Source organism: Phoca vitulina, unplaced genomic scaffold (genome assembly GCF_004348235.1).
Source record: "Phoca vitulina isolate PV1807 unplaced genomic scaffold, GSC_HSeal_1.0 scaffold11, whole genome shotgun sequence".
NCBI lineage: Eukaryota > Metazoa > Chordata > Mammalia > Carnivora > Phocidae > Phoca > Phoca vitulina.
Genome location: NW_022589714.1, coordinates 19,733,204 through 19,752,877, shown reverse-complemented (window position 1 = coordinate 19,752,877; position 19,674 = coordinate 19,733,204). Strand labels below are relative to the sequence as shown.

The 19,674-nt window shown below is 36.4% G+C and overlaps 1 protein-coding gene across 4 annotated transcripts in view; it reads left to right on the top strand.

Annotated features, from left to right (window-relative positions):
- Positions 1–19,674, top strand: part of ADGRB3 (adhesion G protein-coupled receptor B3) — a 708,772-nt gene that overhangs the window by 362,017 nt on the left and 327,081 nt on the right. For all 4 annotated transcript variants that reach the window (XM_032409546.1, XM_032409548.1, XM_032409550.1 and 1 more), the window contains 2 exons: positions 2,827–2,895; positions 6,173–6,281. In XM_032409546.1, coding sequence (XP_032265437.1) covers positions 2,827–2,895; positions 6,173–6,281 — 178 coding nt within the window. The remainder of the gene's footprint in view (positions 1–2,826; positions 2,896–6,172; positions 6,282–19,674) is intronic.

Below are 19,674 nucleotides of genomic sequence, written 5' to 3'. Positions count from 1 at the left end.
AGGTGGGCAACATTAGCCTGGAACCACACAGCTAATGAATGTTGGGGACAATTTTAAACCAGGTCTGCCCTGTTCAAGCTCCAAACTCAGATTTGGCCAAGGACACTTAATTTTTCAGAACAGTCTAGGCCATAGAGATCAGGGCTGATAAAAACAAAACAAAACAAAAACCTACTGTCAGTCGCAACTCAGGGGCTGACATAAGTGACCTGACCCATAAGTCACCAAAAGAGAGATCTTGCCGGAATGAGCAGAGTTCCTGAAGAATGCCAGTGAGCAGTGCATCTGCCAGGGAAGTTGCTTCATACTTTCCTCAAAAATTCAATCAAGTGGCCTAAAATGTTATATGTCCCCTTCTCAAAAAATACTGTTCTGTTTGATTCTACTCTTTTCTCAATCTGATCTTTGAGCAAATGTCAAAGTGAATTGATAGAGAGATGAGAGCAGGGTCCACTCAAAGGAATGATGCTTGAGTTTTGTTCGAGAGCCTGATGTGTAGTGGCTGTGTGACTTCATTATTTCCTTTAAGTGAGGACTCTATTAAATACATGCCAAGGACAAGGCATTTGTGTGTACTGAGGATACACTGAGGAATAAGAAAGACAGTCTCCCCGTAAGTGCCCCGCCTCCCCCTCTTTGGATTTTCAGGCTTAGCTCACTGTGCCCTGCTTGATCTCACGGCAGATCATTCTCAATCCAATTGATAGGGAGATAGGAGAACTTTACTCTGTACCACTTTTCCAACCTGATTAATAAAGTCCGTCTCATTGCCTTGGAAGGTGATACAAAAACATTTCTTACACTCTCTGTTTGCCTAGTTGAATGTATATTTTAGTAATTTGTGTTTTTTGTATATGCCCTTTGGCACTTTAAGAAAAAAAAATTGAACTCTGAATGTATCACTTTGATCAAGGAATTGTGTGTGCTCTCTGGCCTTCATGTACAGCACAGAGTCACTGACCCACTATCAGTAAAACATGCTTTGTGAAATGTTTTCTTAGAAATGGAGATGCATTTGCACAGATTGCTTCCCATTCTCTTGGTGTCTCTTGTTAGCAGTGGCATGCATTTGTATGAAAGCTGGCAGGGGTTAGGATGCAGACTGTGGTCGTGGACCTCAGCACAGCTAACTGGCATGTTCAGGGATGAAATCTGCAACTTTTGCCTCATTAGCAGCATGTCCCCTACTGAGTTAACCAGCCATAGGCAATTGGAGAACTCTGAAGGTTAATTCTTTCTGCCCATAGGTAGAGTTACAGCTCAATGGACTAAGCCCTTAAAATGTTATCACTCCAACCAGGAAATTTTAAGTGGAAAAAAATGGCTGGCAGTACAAAAAGGTTAAACGAATTGAAAACAGGTCTAAAACAGACTTGCAGTTTTTTAAAGAGTCGCATAAAATATTCTGTAACTTTTACAGAGGTTATGACTTGAAACATGTTCCAACCATGTGATTACCAGGAACTATTAAAATAAATAGCACAAATAGGGCAATTAAATATAGATACTCACAGCTTCAAAGCACAAGAGAAGAGGAAGTGAAGCAGCTTTGTTTTTCTTCTAAAAACATGCAGGTGACTTTATTTGGAATTTGAATAAAGACCTTCTTTGAAAAGCTGGCTAGGGAGGAAGGCTGATGAGGCCAAAAAATTGCGATTATTTCCCCCTCGAGGGGGTCTTGTCCTGAGCTGATGTATCAGTATGAGGCAGTGCTCCTGCTAAGTTACATACAAACCAAGCAGAAGAGATGGGCTCTGGGACACAACGGAGGAACCGCTGTCCATGTAGCTTAAGATAAATGTCGTGGCTTCACTTTGCACTTCTTAGGTCGCCTGTGACCCCAAGTCACTATTCGTTTTCAACAGGCATCTGATCTTCTTCTCCTGGCTCCTGTGTTTTGAAGACACAGTGTAGTGTGGGAGGACAAGAAGGTCTCTCTCTGGTCAAGATCCCTCGTGTGTGAAATGGGTACTAATGCAGATGAACTGAACTGAGTCTCTGCCTATGTATGAGTGCCCAAACCCGCCTGTCTGCACAGAAAGGGAAAACCAAAGACTCACTGGGGGTGCTGCTAGGCTAAAGTCAAGCCAGTAGGTCTTCAGCAGTTAGGCCACAAGGGTGATGACGAGGATTTGGCCCTTGAATAGGAACATGCTACTGTGTCTATTCATTCTTCCATTTTGGCTTGCTGGCAAAAGGCAGAATAAAGAATAATTATTTGAAATAACTAGGATTTATTGAGCACTTAGCCATGTGCTCTATGCCAGGTACTCGGAAAATCCCATGTCATCTTTGCAAGAGGTAGTTGTAAAAATTAAAAGCAGCCGGGAAGCGCAGACCCAGGATCCAACTGAGGAGGCCTGTAACATGCCTCAGCCTTACCCACAGTCTGTGTCTTCACTACATTGTTCTTCAGAACAGCACTATAACTAGCTATCATGGTTCACAATTACTGGATAACTTGTAATTAGACATACACAAAGGATTTTCACTACTGAAGGAAGAAAACTTATTTGTGAGGAATAATTTGGTGATAGCATGACAGAATACAATACAGAGACTACAATGGAAGATACAATTGTAAGTAAACATAAGTATTTTCCCTATTCTGATGTCTTCTGAGGTGTATATGTGAAGTTATAGAGAAATCCCAGAAGTATGGTGCTGAGAAAGGGCCCTCAGAGATCTTCTAGAATAATATGTTAGGATCATAAAGCAATATGGCAAAGTGTTTAGACTCTTACCACACAATCAGTTCAAATGGATGTTTTTGAAAAGTATATTCCCTCCTGTAACATTGAATCTTTTATCCGATTTAATTTGCAGAACTTCTTTCAAATAGTTAGCAACCTTCTAGACGAAGAAAACAAGGAAAAATGGGAGGATGCACAACAGGTAAGGCCGGAGCTGTTTCAAAGCTTAAAATGAAATTGGCTACGGAAAGCTTAAAAAATATGTGAAGAAATTAATGGCTTGCTATCCCAAGAACATAAAAGGAGACTTCTAAAAGTCATCCTAGATTACATTTTACTAATTTTAGAGAAAATAAGTGATCTCTTTTATCCTAACAGTCAATGGACTGAATGTTATTATAAATGTGGGAAAAACTGAACTGGTTTAAGTCATTCCTAACTTTGAGGTATCAATACATAGTAACTATGTGCCTTACCAACCAGTTTCTTTCCTGCCTACAGACTATGGGAGAAACAGCAAATCCAAAAACATATATTACAAACCGAACTGTGGGGTAATAACAAGTAAAATCATTTGCATTTACTACAACACTATGTATAATCTGGATCAGATATGCAGATGTGCATTTGGATTCAAAGACAAGAGTTGTAAAAATGAGTTCTCATAAGAAAATTTGAATTCTGCTTTTTTTTTTTCTCTTTCTGCTATGCACGATCAGTGTAGCAAGTGGTCTTACTGGTTCAATTATTGTTGTAAAATACCTTTCACTGCCATTTGTGCTGTACTGACATATGTATGGTTAATAACACTTTTTTTTTCCAAATTACAGAAAAAGTGGGTTAGAGGTTAAGAAAGGGAGAATAAGCATGTTTTTAAAAATCCTGTGGAAATTTAATTTAACTGTGTATTAAAATTCTTTAAATTTTCTGCTTGACCCTTGCTAATTCCGAGAAAACAATGCAATCTTGAAAATAAGAATATTTTCTGAGGTTCAAATGAACCATCTATCCCTTTCTCCTCTTATAATCACGTTCTTGGTCTTCAGGAGCGAAGCATGCCCTTTTATTCCTGTTATGATAGGGGCTCTAAAAATAGTCCAGTGTGGGTCTACCTCATTATCAGGTACAAATTCTGTGCTTCTGGCCATAGCAAGAAAAAAGATCAGTCCTCAGTGTAAGACCCTGAATCTATCTTTTTCTGCTAGCTTGAATTATGTATTTGTCCTTGGCTTTCTTCTAGAGGAGAGCCTCATTCACTCACTGGAAGGAAATGATTTCTTTCCCTAGAATACAGCTGCAGAGGCTAAGCACATCTTTCCAGAATGCAGGAGACTATTAATTATGGATATATTTAGAGCAAATGTATAATACCCCTTTTTAAAAGAAGACTGCAGTTCATCAGATGGCATTATTTACTGTGAGGTCCCAACTTGAACAAACAGTGGGTGTACAACTTCTCGTCAATGGAAAATCCTGAATCCCTAATCCATCTATCTACTTGTGATTTTGAGTTAGCTATATTCTTATCTTTTAAATATTTTTTAGTAGTGATAATCCTTAATGCCTTTTTAAAGATAACTACTGGATTAGAAACAAATAAAGATAACTACTTGAAGTTAAAAAACAACAACAACAACTATTTTGTAGCTTTTACTAAAAGGTATTGTTATAAAAGCAGCTACATGGTAAATGAGTCTCCAGGTTCGTGGCACAAAGGGTGAACTCCATTTGCCGCACATAGTTCATCTTAAATTCACCTGGTAATGGGGTGACCACTTGTTAGTTAACTGGCTTTATCCAAAGGAAAAAAAAATAAGCTTTTTCTATCTTCATGAAGGTAGTTTTGCAACTTAGAGCAAGTGTCTGCTGAAAGTTAACGCTCCTCCCCTCCCATAGAAACGGAGAGATAGAGGTCCTGTCTTCCTTGTTATCACCTCTGTCTCTCTCTCTCTCTGAAAAACATCCCTGGGTCTTCCCTGTAAGAGTCTATTTAGCTTTTTAAAAAGATTTACATACATTTCAAAGAGACAAAGAACTTAACAATTATTATTTTTCAAAAGTAAATGCCCTAAGAACAAAGGATGAAGGATGTGGGGCTGGGAGAGGGAGTCTCTCATTTTCAGCAGGGAGAATTAAGCCTCTTATTTTTAATTTGTATTTACCCTTGCACGACACGTACTCATATACACCTACACAAAAACCGCAGAAAAAATACAGTAGTAGCAGAAAGCTTGAAACTGATGGAAATTTCATGCAGATTTTTGGAATGATAATGACGATGAACTCTCAGAATTCATATTTAATGATTGGAAACTAGGTAAGAAATAACATTTCTTCCCGGATTTTCCCCAAATTAAAAAATGTACAAGTACCCATGCTACACATTTCTAAGTGTAATAGTCAATTGTTCATGCCTTCAAATACACGTACCTATATGATGCATCCTCAGTGTCTGAATTTTAGCGGGGCACAGCCAAAATCTTCTGTAAACTTTACACACCGCACCTGCTATTTGCCCTGCCCAACGTGTCTCCCTCTTACTCCGATCCCCTTCCAGCTCTGACTGTATACTTCTGCTAATCAGACTGTCTCTTCCCCTCCTGCACCAGCCTTTGTAAAGACAAAACCACTACAATTCTAATCCACTTAATTTTTTCATGGCTTCAAGGGGTGATCGTGCTGAATGGCTAAAAGAAATGAACCTAACTTCAAGACGTTTTGCTCTACTGTGGTTATCTAATGCAGGCTGACTGTATAAGCATTATGGGTGACACAGAGTAACATTCATATGACCTTCTAAATGACCTTCACTTCCCACACACTATGCCTGAATCCGGTTGTCTTTAAGCAAGGACTCCTCGGTGTGCAGCGTGTGAGGTGGCGTGGTGTTGGGTTTGCTATGTATGTGTACCTGTGAAGCACCCGCACTAAAACTGTTGGCATGATCCTGAAATTACTGTGAGCATTATTATTCATTCAGGAGCTATTACAGTTGTAGAAGTAAATGTTTCTCCCAAGGTACAAAAGTTACTTTGCAGTGAACTTAATAGTTTGTAAATATCTTCATGATGGCAATAAATTTTTTTTTTTCTTTCAGTGGCCATCATATAGATGCTAAGTAAAAAATGTGAAAAGTCCCCAAATGTCAGTGTTTGTTCTATGTTATATTTAAGTGGGGAAAGGATCCCATCAAAAGTAAAGACGGGTAATTTCTAAGTATACAATCTGCTAGATATTTTTAGTTTCCTTAGATTTATGGAGGATTAATCACTGCATCATATCACTTTCAAAGTTCTTGCCCTGTGACACCTGGTATCATTCTCAACTAGTGTTTCAAAAATACAACTGCTGCCAATTGCAGAAATTTCTTCAAATAAATCAGAGCTCATCTGTGACCTCATTATGTAGTTTTTGTTATTCCAGTGATATATTCCATGATATAGACTTTTATTCCTTCTAATCTTTGCTTCTTTTTGTAGATTTATCCTGGCTCAATAGAGTTAATGCAGGTGATTGAAGATTTTATACACATTGTTGGAATGGGGATGATGGACTTTCAGAATTCATACTTAATGACTGGAAATGTAGGTAAGAAATAGGATTTTTTTTCCCCAAATCTTACTGAAATTTAAAAAAAAAATTGCAAGTATCTGCGCCATATATTTTAAGTATAATACCCATTGCTCATATCTTCGGGTATATGTAAGTAATGTATTATGGATACTTAGTGTCTGATTTTTAGATAGGCCGAATCACATGTACATTATACTCACACACTCACGTATACATTATACTCACACACACACACACACACACACACACACACTTGCATGGATTCCTGGAGTCTTTATCTCGTCTATATTTGCACGTGCACATGTAGAGGAGAATATGTACTGCTTTTTCCATTTGCCAAATGTTCATTGGTATCTGACCTAATGTTGAAAATATATAATATATATTCTTGTGTGTTTTTTTAAAAAATGAGTCTTCATAATCTTCCATACATTGTTCATGAGGATGCCAAGTTACTTTTTGTTGTTGTTAGGTGTCCCAGGGATGAGCTGAATCAGCACGGGTTGTACAGGTTTCAGGATACCTGTAAGGGTCATGGTGCCCTTGCTGCCACAGCAGTTTTCCTGAGTGACTGCCAGGCACAGTGGATCTCTCCCGTCCCTCTGTAGTGGATTGTGTATTGCCAGAGCGCATCAATAATAATTAATAATTGTCTCTAATAGGGAGGAATTACACAGAGAAGCGAAACCTATGCATACTTTCACAGTGTCACTGAGCCAACAACGCTAATGTTAACCAAATGGCAGATTACTCTTTGTAGTAAAAGACATGGCAAGAACAAAGAAATAGTCTTTTAAATAGTATATGCATTGAGTTGATACAGGTTGACAGTTTCTTCATTTCTTTAAAAGTTTCCTCTCATAATCTTGCTATGATTAAGATTTTCTGTCATTTGTCATGCTTTAGTAGTCTTCATCTAAAGACCACTGAACTATAGATAATAATGTGTTTAAATAAACATAGGTTGCCTCAGATTCTTATTCACGGCATGTTTAAGCTTTAATTTCTGGATTAGGAAGATACCTAACTTGGTGGAGTGATTAACTAGGGGAGTTCAACTAGTACAGAACACACAAACATATAATATATAATATAATATTATATATATGTATATATATATACATATATATGTATGTATGTATGATTAAGGCTTTTGCTGGTTCAGTTTACACTTGGTGTCTTCTAAAGATATTTTAGTCCTATAGGGACTCATGTGATCCTAAGATATCTTCCATCAGCATGACCTCAAATTGTAATGGATAATAACTAATTGCTGGTAATATTCTTTAGTTGGGGAAGACCTATGCGATGCAGTCCTTAAATGGGGACATTTCCATGCCAATATACCATCTTCATGCAGCATAAGTCCTTTCAGTTAGATTTATGTGTTTTTTTTGTTGTTGTTGTTGTTGTTTTTTAAAAAGGTTTTTTTTTTTAAGATTTTATTTATTTATTTGAGAGAGAGAATGAGAGAGAGAGAGAGAGCACATGAGAGGGGGGAGGGTCAGAGGGAGAAGCAGACTCCCTGCTGAGCAGGGAGCCCGATGTGGGACTCGATCCCGGGACTCCAGGATCATGACCTGAGCTGAAGGCAGTCGCTCAACCAACTGAGCCACCCAGGCACCCCTAGATTTATGTTTTAATCCACCTTCTGAGTCAGTTTGAGGGCCCAGACTTTCCCTCTGAGTGGGTGTTTAGCAGCTTGTGCTGGTTCAGGAATGGAGTGAACTGTCCCTTGCTCTAAGCATTGAGTGATGAGAAGAAATGGGGACCAAAAATAGTATCTTTGTTGAAGAATAAATTCAGAAATCAGAGAAAATCCAAATTAAATGTGCATTCCAGAAGTGGCTAGGCAAAGAGAGGAAAGATCAACTCTGTAGGAAAAGCGATAGTATATTGGGCTATCAGTTATCTGGCACAGGGAAGGAAAAACCTAGAGAGATTCTGGGGATACTGGTCATTGAAGCTGGAACCACTCTCTGAAGGGCTTTATGACTTCTGTGGTGAGGAGGACCCACGAAGGCTGCTGTGCCAGATGAGTCCATTCACAAAGTAATTTCCAAGAAAAACTAAGAGGGAAACACACAGAGGTATTGTTTCTTTAATTCTTTTTTGTAAATGTTAACATCTAATTCTAAAAGTCATTGCTAAGTAAAAGTATCAGATTGAGGGGCACCAGAGTGGTGCAGTCGGTTGAGCATCCAACTCCTGGTTTCTGCTCAGGTCATGATCTCAGGATCATGAGATTGAGCCCCACATGTGGCTCCATGTTCAGTGCGGAGTCTGCTTAAGCCTCTCTCTACCTCTCCCTCTGCCCCTCTCCCCTCCCCTGCACGCACTCTCTCAAATAAATAAATAATAAAAAAATTCTTAAAAAAAGAAAAAAAGATTGATACATGGCATTTGTTTAGTTTGGAAAAAACTGTAACAAAAGGAATGCCAATCTCAGAGTCTAGTAAGCTTAAATTTAGACTTAAGTACACGGTTTGAATAACAGTATATGAAATCCTCTATAGTCTAGTATAATTTACTATGAAAATTCCATAAATTATGAACATTTATTACTCTTTACCTTTCTTTTGACTTGCCAAAATTATGTATTTGAAACCTTTGTGTATTTTTTGCATTAAGATTCTGTTTTCAAGGTTAGCCTACTTCCTTTATCATCTCTAAACTTTAAGAAGTATATTAAATATAGTAACACAAAGCAATTTAGTACTGCAGATAAAGCCAATATTGTCCTATACTATCTTCAGTCTTGTGTAAGGACAGTGTGATTTGATCACTTCTGATCACTTATGTATAACTAATTGTGGTTTTTAAAAAGGTTATATTCTGTGAATAAATATCCCGAACATTATTATACAGCCTAAAAGAGATCGTTTTTATTGTTGATTTCCTTCCAATACTAGCCCAGAGACTGACTTACTATAGTTTAATGACTAGAAGAAGGTTATTCTCGATAATATTTTGGACTTTTCCAAAGTGTATCCATATATTAGTTAGGTTCTCCAGAGAAACAGAACCCATAAGATATAAGTAGGTATATAGGAAGATATTTATTTTGGGGATATTGGCTCATGCAATTATGGAGGCTGAGAAGACCCACCATCTGCTGTCTGCAAGCTGGAGGCCAGGAAAGCTGATAATGTAGTTCCAGTCCAAACCTGAGGGTCTTAGAAACAGGAGCACCAATGTCTGAGGGCAGGAGATGGATGCCCCAGCTCAAGGAGAGAGCAAATCCACCCTTTGCCTTTGTGTTCTATTCAGCTCTCAGGAGATGCCTGCCTGCACCAGTAAGGGAGATCTTCTTTACTCGGTCTACTGCTTCAAACATTGATCGCCAGTAATATCCTCACAGATACACCCTGAAATAATGTTTTACCGGTTATATTCATATTCTTCATGTTATACAATTTGATGCTAATGTATATAAAACATCCATTATACTGTTTTGTCCGATATTTCCAAAGCTTTTGGACAAGGACACACACAGAGGATAATTTACAGTAGCAAATTGTGAAATGTGTGAGTTGTCACTCATTTGTCTTACATCCTGAGTACAAATATTAATTACTCAACATTAAGCTCATTATACTGAGCATAAACACACACACACACACACGCTCATGTGTGCATACATTTAAACACACATGTACACACAGCTTATGAATAATAAATAGACTAGGTAACTAAGAAAGGTTGCTTATTCTTTATAGCCATTTTCTTCAGGGTGTGTTGGATTAAAACTACTTAAAGAACCACAAGAGATCATCATGTCTCTTAAAGAGATTAATTTTTTTTTTTTTTCATAAAGCCTACATGCATTGCCACCTCACTTTTCTGGGGTATAGATAAGCTCCTGAAGAAAGACAGAGTTGAATAGCCAAAAATAAATATCATAAAGACCATGGAGTGTAATAAGAGAGTCTCAGAACCTTGCTGATAGTCTATTTTATTTCAACTTTAAATATAATTTCAGCATTTCTGTTTTCTGGTTCCTGGTTTAGAGAGAATGAGTTGGAAGCAGAGATAGTGCTGTTAGAAACACATATATAGCAAATATAATAGTTGAAATGTTGAAACAATAAAAAGCTATACTGAAAGAATATAGCCGAGTATGAAGCCCCTACTGTAGAAACAACCAACTCATGCCTCACCTTTAAGAACATGAGTTCTAACTCTTAGGATCATAATTTATGTCTAAAACCATGGCCTCTATTCATCAAGATAAAAGTGCCTATAATCTGATTAAGATGGCAAGAAATTGAGTGACATATCTTAGAAAGATTTTCTTCAGAATTAGTTGAAATGAAAAGTTTTGAAGTTTCTTTTTTCTGAAAAATGTCCCTACCTGCATCAGCTTGTAATAAATGAAATGCTATTATATGCTAAAAAGCTGTGAATGTTTTGGTATAGACGCGTGTATGTTCATTTTTGGAGGGCGCAGGTCCATAGCTTTGATCAGTTTCTCAAAAGACTTATGGTCTTAAAAAAGTTAACACAAAGCTTGAGAAAAATATTCTATGAATAAAGACATTAAACAAGCTAATGCATTTATAAAATAATTGGGCATAAATAGAATACTTATTTTTCATATTCACATATGAATATGACGTTAAAAATAGACATGATAATTATAATAAATGAAAATGAGCACTTACAAAAGACTAAACACTAAGTAGCTTATATAATTACTGAATAAATGAATGAACATGAAAAATTGATATGGTATAGAGAGATTCCAATTTGCAATATGTCTCAGTTTATTGCAAAATTGTATTCTAAATGTTCTAAATATGCTGTATAGGTAAGTGGTTTTTGTTTTAGTAAAAGATGTGAATTAGTCAATGTATTTTTTTAAATATTATTGTTATCAATTAGTTCAAGGGGGACTATATCTTAATATTATTTAATATGAGTTAAAGTTGTTTTTCTTCAACAAAAATATTCTTTGAAGAGTTGTTTAAACTTATTTTCTGTTCTTTCTCTGTAAACATTTTATCTTCAATCCCTTGCAGCCCAGTGTTTCCCTCATCACTTCCCTGAAACTCCTCTTGGAAAAGCTTTCTGGAAACTCCCGATTGCCAAATTAAATCTCCTCCCATATTTTAGCCTTCAGGTCCCCTGTGTTTTGCTAACCACTATCTTTCTTAAAACTCTTCATTCTTTTGCCATTTTTATGTTTATTACAGTATAAACTAGAATCAAAGAATAACAATTAGACTTATGATTCAGAAATGATAAGATTTTTTAGAGGCAGTAACATAAAGCAAAGAAGGTTAAGCACTGAAAGGGGAAAAAAGTACATTATTTGAGGCCCAGTGGTTTGCCGTTCCAAAGGCAGACTGGAATGTATGAGATCTTCCATGCTCTCATGGTATTGCCATGCGGTATGGGCATAGATTTCCATTGTTCTAAAGATTTGTCTATCCCTTTAGCAAAGTGTTTGATAGTTTTTATTATGCTTTTAGTCACCAATTTTCCACAGTAACTTCAAGTAGCATTTATATTTATTTGTTGGTAAGAATAGACTGTTTAGAAGTTAATTGTTTTAGTTTTGGACGTAGAACTTGAATTGTATTCATCAAACTGAATTCAGGAAAGATAGTGATGTGTTACATGTTGCTAGCTCACTGACTCTGCTCAATTAAAATCAAAAGAAAATTATATCTTACTATAAGCAAATCCTTTCCTGTTATTCAAGTCATTAAGATAAATGACTAATCTTCTGGCTTACAAGGGAATTGCAGCCTCATTGAGGACAAAAGAATTACGTTAATAAATAAAGTACACTTTGGTATGTGTCATATAAACCAAATGCACAGAGATTCCTTACAAGAGATGTTGTTCTGTGTTAAGGATCTAGAAAACTTCTCAAAGAAAGAAGCATTTAGTTTAGATTTTGAAGGATGACTGGATTGTTGACAGTTCAACATGAGGAGAATGAGTGGCAAGGAGATGCTTACATTCCAGAACATTAGGGAAAAAAACATTCCAGTCTATTAGCAGAAACAGTATAGAGTTGTCAAAGTTGAGATTGCACTTAGTGGATAAGTGGTTTATTTTGATAAAAACACATATGTACCGAAATAAAGAAGTAAAGAAAAATTAAATAAAATTGGAGAAGCATGCTGAGACATGGTATAGGATGGTTCTGAATTCTGAAGACAACAGGGAGGTACCAAAGCTTGACCTGATGAGAGCTGTGCTTGGTAAGAGATCATGTTAGAGCAGAAATAGAATTTTCTTTTTGAGAAAGGCTTTAAACATGGAAACTGGAAGGCCTTTTACAATTCATGAAGGAGATAAGGAAGACTTGAGTTAGTAATAGAAAGAATAGAAACCAAATCATGGTTATGAATTTGAGGTCTGAGGCAGAAATGATAATATTTCATAACTTAAGGTGTCAGAAAGAAAGGAGTAATTGCGATTATATTTATTCAACAAACATTTGAGAGTGTCTTTCACATATTAATGTTTAGATATAAGTGTAACCCTCAAGTGAAAAAATGAAACGTGGTCTGGGGCTTTAGTAGAGAAGTCAAATTTATCATATATATGTGACAATCAACTGAATAACTAAGTGATCATTGAAGCCATAAAAGATTTTTTTTCAACTATCAGGACAGTAATAAGAAAGAAAAGGTGTAAGGTGATGCCCTTATTAAAAACAAAAAATTGTAAATACATGTGGTGATGGATGTTAACTAGATTTATTGTAGTGGTCATTTCACAGTATATAAATACCAAATAATTATGTTATGTACCTGAAATTAATATAATGTTTTGTGTCAATTAAATATCAATTAAAGTTTCTGTATGTATGGCTATGAAGAGATCTCTAGGTACAGTAATAAACCAGATTAAGAAATATACTTTGTGTTCAAATAAAATTTAGATGTTATTCTAGATGAAGGTTTATATAAGTTATAGAATAAAAATCCATGTTGAGGGGAAAAAAAAACATAAAGACATGGCAGGTGTCAGAGTAAGAATAATCAGAGGTAGTAGGCATAAAGAATCCCAAAACAGGGCAGAATAAGATCAGTGACATGTAATTACTAGGGGAGAAAGAATATTTCAAAATGAATACTCTAGCTAATATCACTTGCTAATAAAGATCAGAGTTGCTAAGACTTAAGAAAAATCTTAAGTGATTGCTGATGATGTAACTTAAAATTTCTCCAGGAAAAGTGCAGACACGATGAACAGGATTTAATTTCTGAACTCTTTAGCTGCGTTCTATGGATTACACCCTTGGCATTTTGATACAATTATCTCCAAGGATTTAGTTGCAGAGATGAATGTTGATATACCCACTAACTACTGTCTCACAACTGTTCCTTAGGGAGTATTCAAAGTTGACAATATCAGATAAAAAGGGAATATTTTTTAGACTAATAATATCTCAAAATACAGAATGTTATAATTATAAGCTATAAGGAATTTCAAAAGTTGTCCCTATGTATAAGCCCTAAGAGATATGATTCTGGAAAATATAGTTTCAGTTCTTCCCCAGTAATCCAATAAGGCTAGTGTCTTGGAAACATTAAAGTTAAGACATTTTTCTTTGCCAAGCTAAATATCACTGTCTATTCTTGGTTTAGAAATACAAAATACCGGGCTTTTCAGAATGAACATTCATACTTGATATTTTCTGAAATTGAACCCAAATTCAATCTGAAGAATGGCATAATACAATTCTGACGTCTCTTTTCTCTCCACAATGCTGTCTCATCAACATCACATCTATGTTATTTCTTATACTCACTGGTAAATGTAATCATTTCTTTGGTAGAATATCTTGTTCTTCAATTGAGAAACCAACCTTCAATCTGATGATATAATTATAAAATAAAGTGGCTTCTCTTTTCTAGGCTTATTTTCCTTTCCGTCACTGCTTAGTTTTGTGGTTCATACATCTCCATCACTTGTTTAACTTTCTTTCTTTAAAAATCAAACACTTGTAGTCAGATGACATCAAGCCTGAGGAATACACAATTTACTGTCCTTTTTTGTTTATCTGTAGCACGTGACATTGGTTCAGTCTGCTAGACTTGAGTCTGAAAGTGTCAGATTCTACTTCCTCTTTCTGGCTCTCTACTGCTCTTTCTTGCTAGACACGTGAAACAAGTGGTGTGTCTTTATGTAGATCACAGAGGAAAACTAAAAATACCTGTTTTTTTATTTTTTTTCTTTTCTCTTTTTTTTTAAATGGTTGAGAAAATAAATAGTTCAAGCATAGTTTTAAACTATGATTTGGAATGGTATGCAGCACTATGAATTCTTTGATTACTTCTCATTTAATAGAAATTATCTCATAATATTTCCTATGATTTTCTTATTCCAGAGCACTGGAAGGGGGAGGTTACTGACAAAGGCTATATCCAACCCCTCTAGTGGCAAGCAAGACATACTACTCGGGGGCTCTCTTCCACCCAGCTGAGAACTCTATTTTAGGTGCTACCTAGTGTCATTATAATAGATTGATAATGGTCTATGGATTTATTCGGCTTTAAGAGGCCCTACACATTTATTCAATAAATATGTGCCATGTTCTGTTCTACGTTCTGAGAATTTCTCAGGGAACAAATAAGACAACATTCTTGCTCTCATGGAACTCATGTTTTATAGCAGAGACAGATGTCAAACAAGCATCATCTAACATGTCCAATGGTTATAAGTGATATGAAAAGAAATAAAGCAATCCATCATGGTAAGGGGATAGAGCATGAAGATGAAAGAGTCATTTTAAGCTGGATAGCCATGGAAGACCTCTGATCAAAGTAGTAATATTTCTTTTTTTCTTTTTTTAAGATTTTATTTATTCATTTGAGAAAGAGAGAGCGCAAGCAGGGGGAGAGACAGAGGGAGAAGGAGAAGCAGACTCTCTGCTGAGTAGGGAGCCTGAAGTGGGGCTTGATCCCAGGACCCTGAGATCATAACCTGAGCCAAAGGCAGACGCTTAACCAGGTGCCCCATAAAGTAGTGATATTTCAGTATAGACCTGAATGCCTTGAGAGCATGAGGCACAGTGATATGTGGGGACAGAACATTTCAAGCAGAAAGAACAGTAAGTATAAGGGTCTTGAGGCATCCGTGTGCCTGATAGAGTAGAGAGGCTAAAGGAGGTGGTGGTGAAGTGGCTGAGGGTGGTTCTAGGGGAGATGGGGGGAGAAATGAAATCAGAAAGGGAGTGGGGAGCCAGCCTGTGGAAGGCATATGACTATAGGTCTGAATGAGATGCAAAACCATTGAAAGGTGTGGGCAGAAACATGACCTAATCTGATTTATGTCCTAAAAGAACCATTCTGAGTGTGGAGTGGAAACTAACAGGCCATAGTGGGGGTAGAACTGGCTATAAAGACACTGGTTGGGTATTTATTGCATTGGTCCAGAGGAGAAAGCTCATTGGTTTAGACCAGATGCCAGTGGAAAGAGTGAGAAGAGGTTAGATGCTGGAGACATTTTAAAGCTTGATCTTACAGAGTTTACTAATGGTTAGAAACAGGATGTGAAAGGAAGAGAGGGCTCAAGAAAATGTCTCCAGTACATTTCCAAGAACTCAACTACAAAAATAAGACAGATTTATGTCTAAATCTGTATCCTAAAAAGAAAAGTCAAAAACTTACTTTGGCAAACGTTTAAATGTCTCTAAAGTTTAGGATCCAAAGCAAGCTTGTCTTAGTTTATTTAATTTTCTTTTCTTATTCTTTTTAAAATTTTTGTTAAGGTGTAATGGACATATAACATTGTATTAGTTTTAGGTATACAACATAATGATTTGATATTTGTGTATATTGGGAAATGATAACATAGTAAGTTTAGTTAACATTCATTACCACACTTAGATACAATTATTTTTCTTACAATGAGAACTTTTAAGATCTTCTCTGTTATGATGCACCTGGGTGGCTCAGTCAGTTGAGAGTCTGACTCTTAAATTCGGCTCAGGTCATGATCTCAGGGTCGTGGGATGGAGCCCTGCATTGGGCTCTGTGCTGAATGTGGAGACTGCTTGAGATTCTCTCTCTCTCTTCCTCTGTCTCTCCCATTCCTCTCCCCCACTAGCAATCTCTCTCTCTCATAAATAAATAAATAAATAAATAAATATTTTTTTAAAAAGATCTACTCTCTTAGCAACTTTTATTTTTTTAAAGATTTTTTTTAAATTTATTTGAGAGATAGCAAGAGAGAGACACAGAGCAAGAGGGAGGAGCAGAGGAAGAGAGAGAAGCAGACTCCCCACTGAGCAGAGAGCCCAACGTGGAGCTTGATCCTAGGACCCTGGGATCATGACTTGAGCTGAAGGCGGGTGCTTAACTGACTGAACCACCCAGGTGCCCCTCTTAGCAACTTTTAAATGTATAATACAGTATTGTTAACTATAGTCACCATGCTGTTTATGTTTTATATATTCTTGTTTTTGAGTCCAGCAGACATCCTTGCTCCTACAATATAAGAAATTTTATACTGTGAAGCCATCAGCCTTCTGTCATCATTCTACCATCTGAATCCCTGGAAAAAAGCTAGAATGAAATTGTTCCTTAAAATGAGTTTTTAAAGCTCTAACTCAGATTGAGCTGCCAGTTAACAAATGAAATAAATTCTACTCTCCCTATCATTTTAGTGTGTCTTCTATTTATAAAGTCATGGAAGCTCAAGAATAGAAAAATATTTAGGGGTCAACCAAGTCCAGCCATCAACTGTCAGCTCTAAACTATTTTGTATTTTTTTAATAAAAATGTGTCTTTAATAAAAAATACATTAAAGTATCTAAGTTGGAAATGTCTCTGCAAAGCACCTTTATCTCTCCAGCTTAAAAAATGTTATTTGTAGTAGTACTAGTATCATGGTTACAACCTGGACCTTAAGCAGAAAATATGCATCATATTATGGTATTTCAAATAATCAGTAGGCCTGTGTTCTTTTGGAAGGTAACTGGAGTGAAAATAGTTACATAATATTTTTAGGCTTATCTAATCTGTTTTATACAGCCTATTCAAGGACACAATTATTCATGTAGTCATTAAATAATGATTCCTGTCCCTAAAAAACTTAAACTAGAACACATTGTTAATAGCCATTATTTCTCATTTCAAGTAACCCAGATGCCCTAAACTTTTCCTCCATTATTCCTGTATTATGCCAATTCTTTACTCTCATTCTAACTACTTCCCTCCTATGAATTTCTCATTTGGTCTCCAGATCTTTAACAGCTTTTGCTTCTTATCCTAGCTTAAATACAGTTAAGAAAGACTAGAGTCTACATTTTGCTACCTTAGAAGGCCTTTTTTCCTACTTCCTTACATATACATTATTTGAGTGTATATTTTAATGAAAATTCCCTAGTGTCAAATGGGCTATTATTCTAAGGAACTCTTTTCAGAAGTACCATTTGAGTACAATGTATAGGAAAATGTCTTTGCTTTTTCTTTTATTCCTTAGGCTTTCAAAAAAAAAATTTGGTAAGGTATCCCTTATATTAATTATACAGCATTTCCCAAATTAACACCTTCACAAATATTCATGATACTATTTACTCCTAACAACCTTGCTGCCATGGTGTTAAGGGCACCCACACAATTTGTCCTACATCACTGCTTCCCATTCAGAGTCAATGCATTTTTATCCCTTTGCATCTTAGTAATTGAAAGTTAAAGATTTGTTTCATTATCTTGTTCAGCCAGCCACACTCTAAACTACTTCTGTTATATAAAGAACTTCACTGTGGTTTTGATATGACTCGGGAAATCTTACTCATGTAGTCTGTATTTTTAGGTCAAGGTAAAATGACTTCTGACCTTTATTTTCTTTTGTAGTGATATTTTTGATACATATATTTACTTTATTAGGAATTTCAAAATTGTTTTCTGGCCAATTACACATTTTTAAAGAATACCTGATTACCTTTAATGAACCTTTTATAACATTTCCTAGCCAATGAAAATTTTGTGACCTTGTTACTCATTCAGTCTCCGTTCCTTCAGTAACTGTCTAGTGGAGAATGTCAAGATAAAGACCAAATCTTTGGCTCTAAAGCCTATTATTTCTTTTGGATTTTATATTTACTGGGAAAATGTTCGTGGTCTGAGGAAAACTAATGAAGTCACACGAATTTCAGTTGGGAATGTACAACATAGAATGCATAGGAATTCTCAGCAACACTGGGACATGAATAGGAAAAGTGGAGGAAACGTTGACTCCTCCCCTAGCTATGTATACCTGTGAGAAAGAGTTCACAGCCTAAAGGATGAAATGCATGTAACACAGATAGTGAAGATACATGCTTTAGTAGTACATCTTGAACATGGCTTGTGAAAGTTGTCCTGAATGGAGAAACAGAATTTCAAAACTTCAAAATTTCTGGTGAGAATATAGACAGAATTCACAGGTTTCTCACATGTTGACACATAAATCTAATACCATTTTGGGGTTGAGTTTTCTTTAATTATTCTCTATAAAGAACATGGATTGTTGTGGGGTTTTTTTTTAAGATTTTATTTATTATTTTTAGAGAGAGAGAGAACGCAGCAGGGAGAGGGAGACTGAGAGAGAGAATCCTAAGCAAAGTCGACGGTGAGTGTGGAGCCTGATGGAGGGCTCAATCTCACAATTCTGAGATCACGACCTGGGCCAAAATCAAGAGTGGGACACTTAACTGACTGAACCACCCAGGCACCCCAAAGAACATGAGTTTTTGCAAAGAAGTTGCTCATGGCTTCTGTGCCCTATGGAAGCTGTGAAGAGGAGTTTTGCATAAAGGGATCAGTGCTTTGCCTCCATTCAAGAGATCCAGAAGAGGAAGAGGACTCCAACTAGGGGAAGGCTTTTAGAGATGGAATTAGCATAAGGGCCACATGACTCCCTAGTTCCCTCGAGACATTGTATCTAAAGCATGTTGGAATGATAGGTCTTCCCAGTGTACCTGCCTTCTTCTCTTAGAGGTTAATTCCTTCAGGATCTGGTAGACACTTAGAGGCCAGAATAGAAACATAAAATCTAAAGCCAACTGCAAACAAAATTTGACTATTATAATACCTCTGATCTCTATTGGTTTATGTAAGGATTTGAAATTACTAAAATTACCGTTCTGCTTGCCTTCTTTCCAGTGAATTAGACGGGAGTTGCCGTGAGTTTGTGTGAATACGGAAACAATTCATTTTAACTGTCTCTGTTGCAATAGTGGTCTGCCTCTGTAACAATAACCAGTGAAAAGAGACACTGATTCTCTTTTTTTTTTATTGTTTTGTTAATCACCATACACTACATCATTAGTTTTTGATGTAGTGTTCAATGATTCATTGTTTGCGTATAACACCCAGTGCTTCATTCAGCACGTGCCCTCTTTAATGCCCATCACCAGGCTAGCCCATCCCCCCAACCCCTCCCCCCTAAAAACCCC